Source organism: Amblyraja radiata, chromosome 1, assembly GCF_010909765.2.
Source record: "Amblyraja radiata isolate CabotCenter1 chromosome 1, sAmbRad1.1.pri, whole genome shotgun sequence".
Taxonomy (NCBI): domain Eukaryota; kingdom Metazoa; phylum Chordata; class Chondrichthyes; order Rajiformes; family Rajidae; genus Amblyraja; species Amblyraja radiata.
In genome coordinates this window covers 75745434-75765898 of record NC_045956.1, presented here as the reverse complement: position 1 = coordinate 75765898, position 20465 = coordinate 75745434, and the positions used below count along the sequence as shown (strand labels likewise).

The 20465-nt window shown below is 42.9% G+C and overlaps 1 protein-coding gene across 4 annotated transcripts in view; it reads left to right on the top strand.

Annotated features, from left to right (window-relative positions):
- Positions 1 to 20465, top strand: part of nup54 (nucleoporin 54) — a 51608-nt gene that overhangs the window by 4028 nt on the left and 27115 nt on the right. The window contains exons 2-4 of one of the 4 annotated variants that reach the window (XM_033024601.1): positions 1130 to 1228; positions 4536 to 4610; positions 20285 to 20365. In XM_033024601.1, coding sequence (XP_032880492.1) covers positions 1130 to 1228; positions 4536 to 4610; positions 20285 to 20365 — 255 coding nt within the window. The remainder of the gene's footprint in view (positions 1 to 1129; positions 1229 to 4535; positions 4611 to 20284; positions 20366 to 20465) is intronic. The other 3 variants (XM_033024607.1, XM_033024617.1, XM_033024624.1) reach the window with 3 other exon arrangements.

Sequence of the window (20465 nt, the reverse complement as noted above, 5' to 3'; positions counted from 1 at the left end):
TTATCAATAAGGAACATTGATTAAAACAGTACAATTTACAAGGAGATATTTGTACCCATTAAATTATATGAATCATTTAAAAACAACAAAATTTGTGTTCAGAAACACATTTGACTTTTTATCCCTTTCAAATATGATTTTTGAAGCAACAATCGCTCCACTGAAAATAGACGCACACAATAGACAATATGTGCTGGAGTAGGCCATTCGGCCCTTCGAGCCAGCACCGCCATTCAATGTGATCATGGCTGATCTTCCCCAATCAGTACCCCGTTCCTGCCTTCTACCCATATCCCCTGACTCCACTATCTTTAAGAGATGGTGATACATGCTTTAGTGTGATATTTTTGCTCGTTTAGTCTTGGATAAGGTGTATTTGTCTTGTTGAAGTTCAGCTTTGCCACATGGGTGATACTCCCATTTCAGAAGAAGCAATCTGCTTTGTTCCTTATTGGTTTTGAAACAAACTTGCACTGAAATGTTTCAAGCTATCCTTTTCCCGACTCTAGAGCTAGCAGTAAAATGTTAACAGTACAGCGTGTTATCCACAGCTGTATATAAAGCAAAAAGCTAATTCTATTATTTTGGTGATGAAAGCTCTTTAAAACTATTAAAACATATGAATAGACAATTCAATGCTTGGGCATAACTCTACATTAAGGCTGTTGTTGAAATTAGCTTAAATAGTTCTGCCTGGAGTCCTTAATTCTATCAGAGGGAATAGATTCTACTCCATTTGTCTACATTATTTAATAGACTACCCCATTAGTCTACCCTATTTAATTAATTCAAGGTGACCTTGGTGGAAGGGTAATATTGCAATTTCACCATAGCAGCATCCATTCCTTCCTCACGTAAGAATTCCTGAATTCGTAAATGTGACCGCAGCATTGAATCACATCTTGCACTCATGTCACACTTTTCATCCACTGCAAAAAAAAAACACATACCCATGTCTCTGTAATAATATGGAGACACAAGGAACTGCAGATGCTGGAATCTTGAACAAAACACAAAGTGCTGGAGGAACTCAACAGGTCAGGCAACATCTGTGGAGGGAATGGACAGGCGACGTTTCGATCGGGATCCTTCAGACCGTAATAAATCTCTAATAATATGTACTTTTTAGGAACTGGATTTTCTTTTGGCTCGTTTGGTGCCAAAACAACTGCAACAACTGGTTTTGGTTTTGGAACTACTGCCACAACAGCTCCCTCAGGATTTGGAGGTAATGCAAATAGTTTTCTATATCACTGCCTGTTCAACCATTGGTTGGCACAAGGAATGGCGGGGAGGAGGGGAGAGGAGTTGGTGGTTGGTAAGTTTTCTAAAATTGGCGGTCTATGTTCATACAGTTGGGTTGTAAGCCACCCAAGTGGTATATGAGCTTTTTTTCCCTCCCCATTCCTCTCCTGCCTCTCTCCTTTCACCTACTTTCCTTACTCTGGTCTCACAATTCATAACTCTTCTATCCCAATCTCACACCTTTAGTCATTTCATCCCTGGACTTTATCCACCAATCTTCCGAGCTGAAACTCCCTTCACCTGTATCCACTTATCAATTGCCTCGTTTTGTCCTGCACTTCCTCTCTTCCAACTCTCCGCCCCCCACCCCATCATAATCAGTCTGAATAAATGTTCTGACCCAAAATGTCACATTTCCATCTTCTCCAGAATTGTTGCCTGACTCACTGAGTTACTCTAGCACTTTGTCTTTTTATGTAAACCAGTATCTGCAGTTCCTTGTTTCTGTATTCTGATAATTTAATCTATTTTTGGCAATTTAACCCTTAAATATCTCTACCGTCGTTTTTAAAACCAACATTTCCTTTCTCAGATGTGGTTACCAGATTTCTAATAATTTAGAATTTAAGTCCTGACATTCATATATCTACAACATTAAAAAAATACAAGGAAAGTGACACTCTATAAATGTATTTGAAACTATTAAAGTTGCATTTTGTTTGCCATCTCTTGCCATTCTCCTTCTGAGGTCAAACTGAGCACAAATGGATCCTAATATTTCATGTTCGTCTTTCATTAAATACATTTGTTTACTCGATTAACTTAATTTAATATTGTAATTATTTGCTGGTTACTAAAAATGAGATCCTGTGGATAATATAAGCTAGTATAAAAAAAAGAAAAGTTGCTCTATTCATTATCCTGAGCATTTTACCAAAGTTTTACTTTGAAACAGATATCTCTTTAGATAGTGAAGTAGTCTATTGTGCACAGCAAGTACTGCAACACATTCTGCTGTGGCTGATGTGCCAATCAATGACGCTTTTTCCTGTAGGTAGATGCAAAATGCTGGAGTAACAATGAGTCAGACAGCATCTCTGGAGAAAAGGAATAGGTGAACTTTTGGGTCGCAACCCTACTTCAGACTGAAAGAGACGAGTAAAGGCCAGAACAAATCAGGGCCGGCAACAGAGGACCTCAGGAAGTGTGGAGTTTATAATGGCCCATTCTTGGCTGGGGTCTTCTGTGTTTATGTCTATCTTCGATATAAACCAGTATTTGCAGTTCTTTCCTACCCCTTTTCCTGTACCTACCTTACACTTGCCTGGCTTTGTCCCACCCCAACTTTTCTTCCAGTTTTCTTTCCCCTTCTACTACTATCAGTCTAAAGAAAATTCCTGACTCAAACCGCCAGGTGTCCATTCCTTCCAAAGATGCTGCTTGATCTCTGATTACCCCAGTACTTTGTATTTATTTTCATTAACCAGCAACTGCAATTCCTTGTGTCTACCAAATATTTTGTCCATTACACAAGTGCCACCAATCCTATTTTGTACACAGTCCTGATTTGGAAGCATATTGCTATTCCTTTACTAATACCAGGTCCAAATCCTGCAATTCCTAATCCAACATTGCTGCTGTTCCTTCAGCAGATAGACTGGTGGTTTAGGAAAGTGGCTCATCGCAACCTTTCTGAGGGCAGTAAGTTCTGGTCTTGTCAGTGATAGCTAGATGTTAAAAGTAAACTAAATGAGGCATATAATACTAATATGTAATTTTAAATAATTTGAAATATTATTTAAGAGAATCAAAATGGCAAGTTCAAACCTCTGGATGGATAGATACAATGAGTGCATTTTGAAAGACTTTAGAGAGACACTATTAAAAATATATTTTTAAATGGATGTGGTGCAAGAGGATTGCAGGTAGTTTTCATTGTGACAATGTTTTAAAGCGTGGTGCAGACAACTAGCAGATAAGTCAAACGATCTTATGCAATATAAAAAATAATGGAATCCTTACCGAAGGAGAAAATTAGAAAAAACATTTTGAAGCCTAAAGTATAATCAATGAACAAAGTCCCGGAGTAACTCAGCGGGTCAGAAAGCATCTTTGAAGGACATGGATTGGCGACGTTTCGGATCGGGACCCTTCAGTCTGAAGAAGGGTCTGCCTGAAACACACTTATCCATTCTCTCTACAGATGCTGCCTGACCTGCAGAGTTGGTTTTGGAGTGGGAAGTGTGGCTAGACTAACTTGATTGGATAGCAATAGAGAAAATATATGCGGGTGGATTGGATTTTCAAAAGATGCCCGAAGTTGTCAAGCAGTTGCTTCAGGAATGTCAGAGTATGCAGAGTCTATTATTTGGAGAGTGGTGATAAGGTCTTTTAAGACCATTCTTTATTTCCTAAATAATTCTGTGGTACTACATTGTTTATTAAGCTGGTTACAAGTGCTTTCCTTCTGATATCTCTCATTTCCTGTCAGATACCCATAATTATCCAGTGTCATCTTTTCTTTTAAGAAAATAACTATCAAACTTTTTCCTACCACTAATATTGAAAAAAATGCATCTCGAGGTGGGAATGGGGGTGAACTGCTCTTCTCTTCAAAAATCTGAAATATTTTACAGAGGTGAAAATAAGATATTGATATTTTTGTTTATGGCATTGAGGCTATTGAAGTTGGATCTCATTGTTCCATTGACCTATTCAACGAGGGAGAAGGTTGGAAGAAAGAGAGGCTAAATTGAATTTAAAAGAGAATTAACCTCTTCATGTTGGACCCCGAGAACCTCTGCTACAGGTTGGGAAATCTGAATTCAAAATAATAGCATAGTTTTCCCAGAATCAAGTGGGTTTTTAAATGGAACATGGGGCAAACAAGATCCATACCCACACATTGCCCCATCCCCGCTTTGTTTCCTGCGGGCTCACAATCCATTGCCTGTCATCGGTTGCCAAGAAGAGAGGGAGGTTTAATGGCACGGAAGTATGAAGGCTGATTCCATCAAAATTCATCTAAGGCTTACAGCATTCTTCAAAAATATCTTGAAGGCAGGAAAGAGAATACTGCAGCTAAACATCCATACCCTTTCTAAAAGACTGCGTCGCCCAACACCTCCGCTCAGATGGCAATGTTAACCCTGTGGCTCAGGATCTATTAAAGGACACTTGAGTTAGTCATTGGATGGAATTCTTCATCGAAATCTCAGTTCCAAATTCAATGCAATAAAATGCGTTTTATTTGAATTAACATTTGTGTTTTGCATTTCTTTTAAATTTAGGTTTCAACCCATTTGGAACGACCACAACCACCACAACTGGGCAAACAGCAGGATTTCCTTTTGGCGCATCTACAGGTACTCAAGTATTTTAGTACTGTCACAGTTGTGGTACTAACGTATTTTGTTGATCAATTGAATAAGTATTAGACTTCACAATTCCAGCATTTTCTAAGTGGACATCATTTTTCTTGCTGTGCATCAAGGAGCATATTTTAAGCCTGACATTCATTAATAGTATCAGGTATTAGATAGCTGTTTCATGAGCTAATGGTAAACGTTTAGATGTATGAACAATTTGCAGGTGTAGGCCTGTCGGTCCCTTGAGTTGTTTTATCATTCAATATCATAGAGTGATACAGTGTGGAAACAGGCCCTTCGGCCCAACTCGCCCATACCGGCTAACAATGTCCCAGCTAAACTAGTCTCACTTTCCTGCGCTTGGTCCACATCCCTCCAAACCTGTTCTATCCATGTACCTGTTTAAGAAGGAACTGCAGATGCTGGAAAATCGAAGGTACACAAAATTGCTGGAGAAACTCAGCGGACGCAGCAGCATCTATGGAGCGAAGGAAATAGGCAACTTTTTGGTCTGAAGAAGGGTTTCGGCCAGAAACGTTGCCTATTTCCTTCGCTCCATAGATGCTGCTGCACCCGCTGAGTTTCTCCAGCATTTTTTGGTACCTATCCATGTATCTGTCTAATTGTTTCTTAAATGATGGGATAGTCCCACCCTCAACTACCTCCTCTGGCAGCTTGTTTCATGCATCCACCATCCTTTGTATGAAAAGGTTACCCCTCGGATTCATATTAAATCTTTTCCCCTTCACCTTGAACCTATGTCCTCTGGTCCTCGATTCCCCTACTCTGGGGAATTTAATGCAGAGGAATGTGAGGTGTTGGATTTTGGGAAGTCTAACAAGGCCAGGACCTACATTGTAAACGGTAGGACTCTGGGGAGTATTGTAGAGCAGAGGGATCTAGAAGTGTAGGAAAGAACTGCAGCCGCTGGTTTAAATCGAACATGGACACAAAAGTCTGAAGAAGGGTCTTGACCCGAAACTTCACCTATTTCTTCTCTCCAGAGATGCTGCCTGTCCCGCTGAGTTACTCCAGCATTTTATGTCTACCTTAGAAGTGCAGGTACATAATTCCTTGAAAGTGGCATCACAAGTAGATAGGGTGGTCAAAAAATCTTTTGGCACATTGGCCTTCTTCATCACTCAGAGTATTGACTATAGTTGGGAGGTCAATTTACAGTTGTAAAATATATCGATGAGGCAATATTTAGAGTATTGTGTTCAGTTTTGGTTACCATGTTATAGGAAAGATGTTGTCAAACTTGAAAGGGTGCAGAGAAGATTTTTGAAGGTGTTGTCAGAATTTGAGGCCCTGGGCTATAGGGAGAGGTTAAGCAGTCTAGGACTTTATTCCTTGGAGCGCAGGAGGATGAGGGGTGATCTGATAGAGGTGCACAAAGTAATGCAAGCAATAGATTGGGTAGATGCATGGGGAATTGAGAACCAGAGTACATAGGTTAAATAAGAACCTGAGGGTTATGTTTTTTTACACAAAAGGTGGTGGACATATGGAACAAGCTGACAGAGGAGATAGTTGAGGCAGATATTATCAGAACATTTAAAAGATATTTGGAAAGATAACACGAATAGGATAGGGTTTACAGGTTCATGGGCCAAGTACGGACAGGTGGGACTAATGTAGCAAGTTGGGTTGAAGGGCCAAATTCCACATTGTATGACTCTATGACTCTATTCTGTAGTAATATCTTGCATGACATCTCATTGAATGATTTCTGGAAATCCAAATACAATTGGTTTCTTTAATCCACCATGTTTGAACATTTTCAAAGAAGTTGAACATATTCCCATTCATAAAACCACTTTGGCTCTGCTTGATGTCCTGTCGTTTTCTAGGTGTCTGTGTGGGTTATTATCTGTTTAATAATTGATCTAGCATTCCACATTAGCTGCTCGTGGTCTTCCTCCTTCAATAATGGTATTACTTTTCCACCCCTTTGGGATTACTCAAGAATTCAAAGAAACTTGGTAGGTTACAGCCCAACCATTCACTATCTCTGCAGCCACTTCCTTTGAGACCCCAGGATGCAGGACAACAGAATGAATGAATGAATGCGTGATACTTTATTATCACGTGTGACATGTCACAGTGAGATTCTTTCTTTTGCATATCCGAGGAAAGCAAAGAGTCGCCACATGAAGCCACCGACAAAGTTCCAAAATATTCCATTGTAACACAAAGTATTCCATTTGTGGTCCCCTTAGTTCTCAGCCCCCCCCCCCACACCGGGTCACTCTTTGTTCTCGGCGGTGGGCCCGATCTCCAGCACCCACGTGACCCTTCTGACTGCCGACACCCACTGCCAACCTCTGCCTCGACCGCTGGCCCTCCTCGACCACCGCTGGGTCCGCTCCTGACGGTTACGCGGCACTGACCCAGAGTCCAACCGCAGAGATCCACCGCCCGGTTTCTCTGCGCCTCCCGGGAGCGTCTGCCATCTGCGGCCTCCAGGGAGTGTGCACAGGGAACAGCTCGTCCTCTGCCCCATTAATTTGTCTGGTATAGTCTTCTGTTTCTCTCTCCCTATAGCCCTTGATTACTTATTATTAGTAGTAGGCAGTTTCTGGTGTCCCCTAATGATCTGAAATGATTAATAAGAATCTCTGCCATTTTGGTTTCTCATAAAGACATTTGGACAGGTACATGGACGGCAAAGGTTCAGGGGAATATGGGCCAAACTTGGGTAATTGAGACTAGTTTAGATGGGGCATCTTGGTTGGCATGGGCTGAAGTTCATCAAGTTTCTGTGCTCTATGACTAATTTTTATTCTCTTCCTCTCAGAGATCAAAATGTGCTCGTTATGTAGTGAAGTTGGAGATGGTATCAAACAGGAAATTAGAAATGCGTGCGACAAAGGCAAAACCGTTATAATGGGTGACTTCAATCTACATATAGATTGGGTGAATCAAATTGGCAGGGGTGCTGAGGAAGAGGATTTTTTGGAATGTATGCGGGATAGTTATCTAAATCAACATGTAGAGGAACCAACGAGAGAGCAGGCTATTTTAGACTGGGTATTGAGTAATGAGGAAGGGTTAGTTAGCAGTCTTGTTGTACGTGCCCCCTTGGGCAAGAGTGACCATAATATGGTTGAGTTCTTCATTAGGATGGAGAGTGACATTGTTAATTCAGAAACAATGGTTCTGAACTTAAAGAAAGGTAACTTTGAGGGTATGAGACGTGAATTGGCCAAGATTGACTGGCAATTAATTCTAAAAGGGTTGACGGCGGATATGCAATGGAAGACATTTAAAGACTGCATGGATGAACTACAAAAATTGTTCATCCCAGTTTGGCAAAAGAATAAATCAGGGAAGGTAGTGCATCCGTGGATAACAAGGGAAATCAGGGATAGTATCAAAGCGAAGGATGATGCGTACAAATTAGCCAAAAAAAGCAGCATACTGGAGGACTGGGAGAAATTCAGAGACCAGCAGAGGAGGACAAAGGGCTTAATTAGGAAAGGAAAAATAGATTATGAAAGAAAACTGGCAGGGAACATAAAAACTGACTGCAAAAGTTTTTATAGATATGTGAAAAGAAAGAGATTAGTTAAAACAAATGTAGGTCCCTTGCAGTCAGAAACGGGTGAGTTGATCATGGGGAACAAGGATATGGCGGACCAATTGAATAACTACTTTGGTTCCGTCTTCACTAAGGAAGACATAAATAATCTGCCGGAAATAGCAGGGGACCGCGGGTCAAAGGAGTTGGAGGAATTGAGTGAAATCCAGGTTAGCCGGGAAGTGGTGTTGGGTAAATTAAATGGATTAAAGGCCGATAAATCCCCAGGGCCAGATAGGCTGCATCCCAGAGTACTTAAGGAAGTAGCTCCAGAAATAGTGGATGCATTAGTAATAATCTTTCAAAACTCTTTAGATTCTGGAGTAGTTCCTGAGGATTGGCGGGTAGCAAACGTAACCACACTTTTTAAGAAGGGAGGGAGAGAGAAAACGGGGAATTACAGACCAATTAGTCTAACATCGGTAGTGGGGAAACTGCTAGAGTCAGTTATTAAAGATGGGATAGCAGCACATTTGGAAAGTGGTGAAATCATTGGGCAAAGTCAGCATGGATTTACAAAAGGTAAATCATGTCTGACGAATCTTATAGAATTTTTCGAGGATGTAACTAGTAGCGTGGATAGGGGAGAACCAGTGGATGTGGTGTATCTGGACTTCCAGAAGGCTTTCGACAAGGTCCCACATAAGAGATTAGTTTACAAACTTAAAGCACACGGCATTGGGGGTTCAGTATTGATGTGGATAGAGAACTGGCTGGCAAACAGGAAGCAAAGAGTAGGAGTAAACGGGTCCTTTTCACAATGGCAGGCAGTGACTAGTGGGGTACCGCAAGGCTCAGTGCTGGGACCCCAGCTATTTACAATTTATATTAATGATCTGGATGAGGGAATTGAAGGCAATATCTCCAAGTTTGCGGATGACACTAAGCTGGGGGGCAGTGTTAGCTGTGAGGAGGATGCTAGGAGACTGCAAGGTGACTTGGATAGGCTGGGTGAGTGGGCAAATGTTTGGCAGATGCAGTATAATGTGGATAAATGTGAGGTTATCCATTTTGGTGGCAAAAACGGGAAAGCAGACTATTATCTAAATGGTGGCCGACTAGGAAAAGGGGAGATGCAGCGAGACCTGGGTGTCATGGTACACCAGTCATTGAAAGTGGGCATGCAGGTGCAGCAGGCAGTGAGGAAAGCGAATGGTATGTTAGCTTTCATAGCAAAAGGATTTGAGTATAGGAGCAGGGAGGTTCTACTGCAGTTGTACAGGGTCTTGGTGAGACCACACCTGGAGTATTGCATACAGTTTTGGTCTCCAAATCTGAGGAAGGACATTATTGCCATAGAGGGAGTGCAGAGAAGGTTCACCAGACTGATTCCTGGGATGTCAGGACTGTCTTATGAAGAAAGACTGGATAGACTTGGTTTATACTCTCTAGAATTTAGGAGATTGAGAGGGGATCTTATAGAAACTTACAAAATTCTTAAGGGGTTGGACAGGCTAGATGCAGGAAGATTGCTCCCGATGTTGGGGAAGTCCAGGACAAGGGGTCACAGCTTAAGGATAAGGGGGAAATCCTTTAAAACCGAGATGAGAAGAACTTTTTTCACACAGAGAGTGGTGAATCTCTGGAACTCCCTGCCACAGAGGGTAGTCGAGGCCAGTTCATTGGCTATATTTAAGAGGGAGTTAGATGTGGCCCTTGTGGCTAAGGGGATCAGAGGGTATGGAGAGAAGGCAGGTACGGGATACTGAGTTGGATGATCAGCCATGATCATATTGAATGGCGGTGCAGGCTCGAAGGGCCGAATGGCCTACTCCTGCACCTAATTTCTATGTTTCTATGTTATTCTTCTCCAATTCCCTTGAAAAACTTTTGTTGTCTGTTTTTATTATTTGCCATTTTACTTCAAGCTCTGTCTTCATCCTTCATACAATTATTTTCATCGCTCTTTGCAGATTTCAAAACATTTTACCCAATCCTTTGGCGCACCAAACATTGTATGTAAGTTATTCAGTAGCATCAAAGATTGAAGAGCAGAGTAGAAGTTTGAACGCATAGTAAACCCTGAGCAGTCACATCATGATTAGTATTGTAAGATTAGTTTACACCTCTGCTGGCCATTTCCTCTGCTCCACTTAAATCACTGCTGTTTTCAGATAATGTGAGGAAGAGATTATACAGATAACTTAGCAATTGACGAGACATGCTATTTTTGAATTGCATCTTTAAGTCTCCGGAGTCCTTTAAACGGAAGAATCAATAAAAATAGAATAATTCACAAATACCTTTTGAAAGAGATTAAGTGCGGGAGTAATTCAGCGAGTTGGGTACCATTGAGAGGCAATGTTTTGGGTGGGGGCACATTTTCAGACTGATTGTATTAGTGGGTTGAGAAAACTAGAAGAGAGATGGGGGCGGGACAAAATCTGGCTAGTGATAGGTGGATACAGTTGGGGTGGGCAGGTTGATAGGCCAATGGGTGAACAAAGGATAGAAATGAAAAGGCAAAAGGTAAGGATAGAAGATGCGCCAAATTGGAAGCTAGAGAAAGAAATATAGATAGAAAGGGAGAGGGGGAAAAGTAGAAATGGGTGCAGATTCAGATGGGGCACAGGGAAGAGGGGGGGCGGGGAGTTGGGGGAGGGGGAGGGGGTAAGGAAAAGTGGGATGTGTTTTGCAGGTTAAATACCTAAAATTGGAAATTAAATGTTAAGCAGAATAAAAGGTGCTGTTCCTCCAGTTGGCCTCCAGGGATGGGAGCGGAGTTAAAATGGTTACATTGATCTCCAGTTTGCCAACCATTTTAACTCCCCTTCCCATTCCCATACTCCTAACCTCTCTGTCCTGGGCCTCCTCCATTGCCAGAGTGAGGCCACACACAAATGGTGGAACAACTCCTTGTATTCATTCTGCTTGGGCTGCTTACGACCCAATGGTATGAATATTAAATTCTCCAATTTTAGGTGATTAGCTTACAAATACTTCACACCCCTTTTTTTTCCGCCTACTCCCTTTTTTGCTCTCCTCTCTTCCCAGTACCCCACCTGGATGCATGCCCATTTCTCCCTTTCCCCATCCCACCTATATTCTTGTCCTCTTCCACCTTTATTCTTTCTGGCATCACATTTTGCACATTTTCTATCCTTATCTCTTTATCTCGCTTTTTGTAAACAAGCTTCTGTAATTCTTGTGTCCACAATTACTTTTGCTGTGGTGATTAGGATGGTCTTTTGAAGAGAAGAGAATTTGCAGGTTGCAAAGGATCAAATGTAACAATGGAAGAATACTATTATAATTGACATTCTCATTGATTTTCTGTGCAAGGTGATGAGTTGCTTTGATTTACATTTAACGAGTGGGAAGCAATGAACTTGCTCTCAGTCCTGCTCTGTTATTATTAGCTCTCATGTCTACTGGGTTCATCTCCACTGAACCTCATTATACTCTTTAATGGGAAATAAGTATTGTAGTGACCTTCAATGTTTTTAGATTGGATGAATAGATCTAATATGCAGTTTTACACATAATACACAATGTGCTGCTGTTTTATACATTTTCATGGCTGAGTGAATTTTCCATTAAATATCCTGTCTAATATTGTTTTTGTCAGCTTTGGAGTAAGTTGCAACTAAATGATTTCAGTACTTAGTTGAGTACCTTTTTTTTAATAAAATGTTGTATTTTCAACTAATCATTTCCTGCATTGGGTTTTACAGTGCTTCCTTTTCTACAGCTTTTGATGAGCTTGGAGCTGCAAATACTACAGCCAGTGGCTTTAATGTTGGGGGTTTGGGATTAAACACTAACACTGCAATTGGCTTTAATGCTGGAACCTTGGGTGCTGCCACAATGACAGCTTATGGTTTTGGCAGTAGTGGCTTGGCTGGCACAGGTAGTTTTTCTGCTATTTCAAGCAAAGTGGCAAGTTATTCTTAAACCATTCATATATTTCTTTGCAACATTTCATCTGACAGTTTTTTTTTGTTTGGTTAATAAAATTGTGAAGTCTAAATGAACAGATTTAGAGCTTAGTAGCTCGATGTTAGTGTAACATCGTTCATACAATTGGGAATCTTGCATTACAGGAATAAACTTTTGATGATTCATGCAATTGTCAGATCTTTTTAAAATTTAAAGTTTTAGTTATCTGTGTTGTCTGTAGTTTATATTTGCTCTCTGCATCGCTGTAACATCATTGAGACCTCAGAAACCTCAGAACCCCAGAAGTGGCTCTCAGTCTGCATTGACAGCATCAAGTGAAATTATGAAAACTGATTATATCCATATAATTCATTTTGTTCATAGTTCAGAGTCCTGGTGCATTTATTAATCATCAAATCTCACAGCGTATGAAGAGGCTAATCTTCTTAATTTTCTTTTTCTGTGCTGTCTCCTTTGAAAGATCCATCCATTTGCTTGCTCTTTCTCATTGAATCAACATCTTTTTCCCTTTCAAGTATTATTCCAGTTCTATTTGATGGTTACCATTGTCCTGGTGCCTTCTTTCTCATTATCTATCTATCTATCTATCTATCTATCTATCTATCTATCTATCTATCTGTCTGTCTGTCTGTCTGTCTGTCTGTCTGTCTGTCTGTCTCTGTTCTTGACCGGTTTTGGCCATCTGTGCTGCGATTTCCGAGAGAACGCCGTCACCTACAGCCATCATTTTTGGCCACCTTGCTCAGAGCCCCCCTCCGCTGCATGTGTGCCGAGGATTTTTCCCGTCGATTAAAAATGACAGAGATATTAATGTTTTTACAAAATTCCCCATTCTCTCTGCTGACGGCAGGGGGGAGTGACTATAAAACCAGGAAGTGGTGTGCCTCACTCACTCTTCAAGATGGAGGAAGGCAGAGGGTCACGTTTCTCTCAGCTGTGAATAACACTGAACACATGTCTACTCAAGTGTAAGTGCCCTTAGTGGTCCTAAAATGCTTGCAGAATGTGTCTATTGGTTCTAAAGCTTGCAAAAAAAATGTCTATTGGTTCTAAAGCTTGCAAAAAAATGTTTATTGGTTCTAAAGCTTGCAAAAAGTGTCTATTGGTTCTAAAGCTTGCAAAAAATGTCTATTGGTTCTAAAGCTTGCAAAAAAAGTGTCTATTGGTTCTAAAGCTTGCAAAAAAATGTCTATTGGTTCTAAAGCTTGCAAAAAATGTCTATTGGTTCTAAAGCTTGCAAAAAAAATGTCTTGGTTCTAAAACTTGCAAAAAAAATGTCTATTGGTTCTAAAGCTTGCAAAAAAAAAATGACTCTTGATTCTAAAATGGTTCATACTAGCGCTCCAGAAAGCCCCCTGCCACCCCCCCCCCCCCCCCGCCCGCCCCGCCGCGGTTGGCTTGGCTTGGGTGTGCCTTGAAATTGAAAGGCACTACATACTGCAAATGGTGGCTTGGTTGCTTTGGCTTGAAGTTGAAAGGCACTACTTACTGCAAATGGTGGCTTGGTTGCTTTGGCTTGAAGTTGAAAGGCACTACTTACTGCAAATGGTGGCTTGGCTGTGGCTTGAAGTTGAAAGACACCACTTACTGCAAATGGTGGCATGAAGTTGAAAGGCACTACTTACTGCAAATGGTGGCTTGGGAGCTTTGGCTTGAAGTTGAAAGGCACTATTACTGCAAATGGTGGCTTGGTTGCTTTGGCTTGCAGTTGAAAGGCACTACTTACTGCAAATGGTGGCTTGGGTGTGGCTTGAAGTTGAAAGACACCATTTACTGCAAATGGTGGCTTGGGAGCTTTGAAGTTGAAAGGTACTAACTGCAAATGGTGGCTTGGGTGTGGCTTGAAGTTGAAAGACACCACTTACTGCAAATGATGGCTTGGGTGTGGCTTGAAGTTGAAAGACACCACTTTCTGCAAATGGTGGCATGAAGTTGAAAGGCACTATTACTGCAAATGGTGGCTTGGTTGCTTTGGCTTGAAGTTGAAAGGCACTACTTACTGCAAATGGTGGATTGGTTGCTTTGACTTGAAGTTGAAAGGCACTACTTCCTGCAAATGATGGCTTGGGTGTGGCTTGAAGTTGAAAGGCACTACTTACTGCAAATGGTGGCATGAAGTTGAAAGACACTACTTACTGCAAATGATGGCTTGGGTGTTTTGGTTTGAAGTTGAAAGCACTACTTGCTGCAAATGGTGGCTTGGGTGCTTTGGTTTACAGTTGAAAGGCAGTACTTACTGCAAATGGTGGCTTGGGTGCAATGGCTTGAAGTTGAAAGGCATTACTTACCTCAAATGGTGGCATGAAGTTGAAAGGCACTACTTACTGCAAATGGTGGCTTGGGTACTTTGACTTGAAGTTGAAAGGCACTACAGGTGCACAACCTTTCATCCGAAAGCCTTGGAACCAGACACTTTTCGTAATTCGGAATTTTTCGGCTTTCGGATTGGAAGACTTTTAGCGTAGATTTTAACGGCTGGCTCAGTGGTAGAGTGTTCAGCTTATATCCGCAAGGTCGCGAGTTTGCGCCTCGATCCCGGCAGTTACTCGTTCGCGAGTTTGAGTCTTCAATGTAGTTTTTTCTTGCAGAATAGGAGAGAATAGGGAGGGTTAGGTTGGGATCATTCTCTGCGAGATGATCTTAGTGCGGGAGACAAGTGTAGGAGAGGTGTACTGACTGTGTGGGCGGAACTTTGGAAGTGATTGCCCACCATTCTCAAAAGCCGCTGTGTCTCCCTGTCCCTCCAACTCCAGAGGAATCCGCTCCCCGATGGGCCGCTACGGCGACAAGTGGCAGTTCGCCCACAGCCCGAGCTGCGCCACCCCAAGAACAAGACTACCTTGCACACCATCAGCTTCTGCCCCTACGGGGAGCATGTTCCTCTGGAGTTGGAGCGGGGCTGGGCTGGAGTTGCTGATCTGGGATCTCCGTGCTTGCAGTGGGCCTGGGGGTCGGTGTCCCGATGAGGGGGCGCAGCTCGGGCTGTGGGCGAAATGCCACTTGTCGCCGTAGCGGCCCATCGGGGAGCGGCTTCTGGTGGTCCTGACGTCTCTCAGCTCCTGTCCAGGGGGGTGGCCGGAGACTTCAGGACCAACAGGAACCCGCTCCCCGATGGGCCGCTACAGCGACAAGTGGCAGTTCGCCCACAGCCCGAGCTGCGTCCCCTCATCCGCAACCCGGGTTCCTCTGGAGTTGGAGCGGGGCTGGGCTAGAGTTGCTGCTGGCTGTGAGTCTCTGGGATCTCTGTGCTTGCAGTCGGTGTCCCGTTGGTCCTGACGTCTCTGGCCACCCCCCTGGACTGGAGCTGAGTGGGAACTGTACCGCCCTTGCCCCCTCCTTCTGCAACTGCAAACAACCCCACAGTTCCCAGTCTCAGCTCCTGTACAGGGTGGTGGCCGGAGACGTCACAGCCCGAGCTGCGCCCCCTCATCCGCAACCCCAAGAACAAGACGTACCTTGCACACCATCAGCTTCTGTCCCTACGGGGAGCGTGTTCCTATGGAGTTGGAACGGGGCTGGGCTGCTGCTGGCTGTGGGTCTCTGGGATCTCCGTGCTTGCAGTGGGCCTGGGGGTCGGTGTCCCGTTGGTCCTGACGTCTCCTGTGACTGGCACTGACCTGCTGGCATCGCCGACGTGAAGACAGTGCAAAGCCCCCGCACCGGTGCAATGGGCGGGGAGCTGGAGAGGGGAAGGAAGGGGACGCACACATGGCCGGGAAGCAGAGGGGTGTAGGTGAGGTGAAACTGAAGGGAGCAACAATCTGCTGCTGCCTGCCCGCTGAGTTAAAAAGTTCTCACACAAGACTCACGATACACTGTGTATCGTGAGTCTACCGTCGGAACTTTTTAACTCAGCGGGCAGGCAGCAGCAGATTGTCAATTATTAACCCTCCCGCGCAATATACCCTCACCTTCTCTTTTATGAATGGGGATTTAGTTCCCCTTTCTTCAAGGACCGACCGGAGGTTCCGCTGTCACCTCTGCAGGCCGCCCTCGTTGAACGTCTTCAAGGACCTTTCTTCAAGAACCGAAAAAATGTCCGCTATTCGGAGGTTTTCGTTATTTGGATGTTCGGATAAAAGGTTGTGCACCTGTATTACTGCGAATGGAGGCTTGGTTGCTATGGCTTGAAGTTGAAAGGCACTACTTACTGCAAATGGTGGCTTGGGAGCTTTGAAGTTGAAAGGCACTATTTCTGCAAATGATGGCTTGGGTGTGGCTTGAAGTTGAAATACACCACTTACTGCAAATGGTGGCATGAAGTTGAAAGGCACTACTTACTGCAAATGGTGGTTTGGGTGCTTTGGCTTGAAGTTAAAAGGCATTACTGTAAATGCACTTACTTCCTGTTTGCACTGTATATTGATTTTAGATAAAACGCTACCACATACGGCTGTGATTTTTGGCCATCTTACTCAGTCCATCTCCGCTGAGCAGGTGCAGAGAATTCTTCCCATCAATGAAAAATAAAAGTGTTATTAGTTTTTTTTTAAATGTTGAGAATCTCTCTCCTGTCAATCACTCCATGAAAGCCACACTTTTTCCGGTGGGGGGGGGGGGGGGGGGGGGGGGGAGCGGTTATTAAACCTGGAAATGTGGGTGTGGTTCAGTCTCTGCAAGATGGAGGAGGGAGAGGTCACGACTCGCTGCCTTTAGTGGCTTTGCACCTTACTTCAAATGGTATGAAACTGCACTTGAATTTGGTGGCCTTGCACCCTGCTAGAAATGGTAAGAAACTGCACGAATTTGGTAGCCTTATACCCTGCTTGAAATAGAATTTCAAGGATTAGCCGTGGGTCAACTACCAGCCCACCAGCCGTGAGTGAGTGAGTTGCCAGCACAACAGGCTTGATTGACTGAGACGCCAGCCCAAGAATCCATTTGGCGCACAATTTGCATACCAGCCTTCTGGAAACCAGTCCCTTCAGCCCACAACACCCATACTAGCGCTCCAGAAAGCCCCCCCCCCCCCCCAACTGGCCACCAATATTAGAATTGGTGGAGAGGTGGAATATTGCGTTGGATGACCAGCCCTCCTGTGTGATGCTGGGACCCAACGGGTCCCACTTAGTCTAGTATAATATTGAAACTCTGTGGCTGCTGGCTGGCTGTGTTTCTGCCTGACTTGTGGTTGCCAGCCTGTGCGTGCCAGCCTTTGGTTCGTTGCTACGCCAACACCAGACCCACAAACGCCCAGATTTCTTCCATTTCGGTAGAGATTTCACTTTTCATTCCAAGTACCCACTCCTGATTAAATTTTGTCGTGTTTATGTACACATTTTTAATAAAATCCTTCTCCCCCCTCTCCCCCCCCCCCCCCCACTCACTCATTCTGTCGCCTCCTGCTGGCCAGCGACCATAACGGCTGCTGGCGCCTGCATCTCGCCTCAAAGACGCCATTTAAAAAGAGCCGCACTGCTGAGTCCTGAACGGCTTGAGTTGGAGGACCATGTCTCCCGTGGGGGCTACGGGTAGGGAACGGCTGCGTTGGGGGAGCAGACCCAACGGGTCTGCACTTGGTCTAGTTATACTATAAAACTGGGTTTTTGAAAAAAAAAAACTTATTTTCCATTCCGGGTTTTTTCTTGAATATCTTACTCTTCTATCCTCTGGTTAAGGAACCTTCCTGTCAGTGGTTAGAGTTTCTGTCTATGTTATTATAACCCTTCTTAAATTTGAACAATCCTCATAAATCTGATAAATAATGCAGCTCTCACCTGGACATCTTTTCTGTAATTACTTTAACCGAAAATCGGTCTGTGCAACTGATGAGATTTACATCATTGTAAGTATACTCCTGGAGAAACCCAGCGTTTTACCCCTTTGTTGACAAATTGCTTCTGCTCTGTGCTTTCCTTTAACATCATAGCATGATTGGATATGAATATATAAGCGAATGTTGAAACATTTCCTCTCAACATCCACGTGTGCTTTTGATTTTAATGCTGCCACCTTTACAGTGTGCCATTTTTGTTCTGTAAAACAAGTCAAAGTTTAATTCTAAGCAGTAAGTAGGTCGTATTAATTTGACATGAGAGCAACCAGTTATTGGCTTAATCGGTATTCTGGGTTATACCTATAAAGTAAACTTCTTATTTCATTCTTTAGATATAAATGGGAATCAATACTACTGAATGATTTATTTTTTTAATTGGTTGTTTATAGACAGATCAGTGCAGTACTTGACTTCCTTGCTACAGGATAATGAAAAATAGCACATTTTGGTTTTGCACCTGTTAACTGCCCTGATATGTCAAATAATGAACATTGCATAATAACCCAAGGTGCGGCTGCGACAATCATCATGCTGATGCTCTGTCCCTGGATCCATGTAGTGAGTAACCAATTCGTAAGTAAGATCATAAGTGATAGGAGTAGAATTAGGCCATTCAGCTCATCACGTCTAATCCGCCAGTCAATCATGAGTGAGCTATCTCTCCCTCCTAACTCCATTCTCCTGCCTTCTCCCATAACCTCTGACACACCAATTAACAGGAGGCTGCTTGGATGCATTGAAAATGGCTGCTGCAAATGTCAACGTCTTCAGGGCAATAGAGGATGATGTTAGAGATGAAAGTAACATTCAACAACTTAGTCTTTGCTGTTCCAACAAGTCAAAAGACAATATTGTTTTGATGGTATATAATCAAACTGTCAAATATCTGTTCGAAATAATCTGGAAATACATGTAAATATTTTTTATTGCGGTTCCTTCTTGATGTCCTAAAGTAGCTATTGAATCTGCATGTGGTTTTGGAAATAACCAAAGCAAAATATAAGAAAGTAAAGCATTTTGGAAAATAGTCAGGCATTTGTGAACAAGAGAAACAGGTTAATTATTTCTGGCAATGAGAATGCATCGGAACTGCTATTTTTATAGAATGCTTTTAATTCAGTCTTATGCATGCTTAGTTGATGCCTTATGTTTGGCCTCAAAACTGATTGCATGTTCATTAAACCAGTATCATTAGCTCAGAGGGAGGAATCTGGTATGAGTGACATGGGTGGCACAATGGTATGGGTGGCATGTGTGGCACAGTGGAATGTGTGGCACACTGGTATGGGTTACATAGTGGCATGGGTGGCACAATGTCATGCATGGCACAATGGCATGGGTGGCACAATGGTATGTGTGGCACAATGGTATGTGTGGCACACTGGTATGGGTGACACAATGGTATGGGCTACACAGTGGCATGGGTGGCACAATGTCATGCATGGCACAATGGCATGGGTGACACTGGTATAGGTGGCGCAATGGTATGGATGGCGCAATGGCATGGGTGACACAATGGCATGGGTGACACAATGGTATGGGTGACACACTGGCTGCTGTCGAAGTTTGCATGTTTTCCCTGTGATTTTGTGGCTGCTTTGATTTTCTCCCACATCCCAAACATATGTGGGTTGGTGGGCTAATTGTAAATATGCCCCTAATGTGGAGGTGAGTGATCCAGTCTGGGTTTATTGAGGAGGATGGATTGATGTAAATGGGAGTCTAGTGATTGCTGCGGACTTGGTAGACAATGTTTTCACCTGTCTGACTCCTTCATCTCTACAATTATTTCACAGAAAGACAACCTAAGTATTACATGGACAGATGCTAAAGGCTAGTTTCCAAAGTTAGCTGGATTAAACGTAATATCTAATAACATGGTTGTAATTAATTGGATTGGAAGTTCCGTGTTTCACATTTTTTCTTTGGTTCATAATATGTGGGATCACCCTAGAACTAATATAGGATTGATGGCACCACATTTGGCTTCAAAATATTTGTCCCGTCTCCTCTTGTATGAGGGAAGTTCCAATCGATCCAAAGCAATTGACCCATTTTTAGATGACTGCATAAGTGAACCTGGGAACTCTCTTGCTTCAGCTTGATCTTGTAGTTTATGGATGTTTTCTCTGTGCTGGTGAAGGGGTGATATTGGTGTCATTGGAGGTAGGAAGGAACTTTGAATCACACACAAATATAATAATTTGCTAATCATATTGTTGCCCTATAACTTTTGTCTGAGATTGAATCTAAGTGTTTTTAAGAGTGAGAAATTGTGAAATTTGGATTTACTAAAGCTATAAACACTGTATTACTATCAATGTTTTGAAATAATGGTGGGTCACAAATACAAAGGTGTAAGAAGTTAATTTACTTTTTGTTGAACTGATTTTTTCTTAAATATCCACATAGGTGGTTTTGGAGGGTTTGGCACAACTGCGACAGCTGCTCCTGCTTTCAATTTCTCAACACCTGCCAATCCTGGGGTAACAGGTAATGGTAAACGCTTGCCAGAGAGAATTAGAACAATACCTATGTGCACATAACGTTTTGTTCTTTTGCCTAAAGTAGGTGATGGTAGCTAACAGTGGAG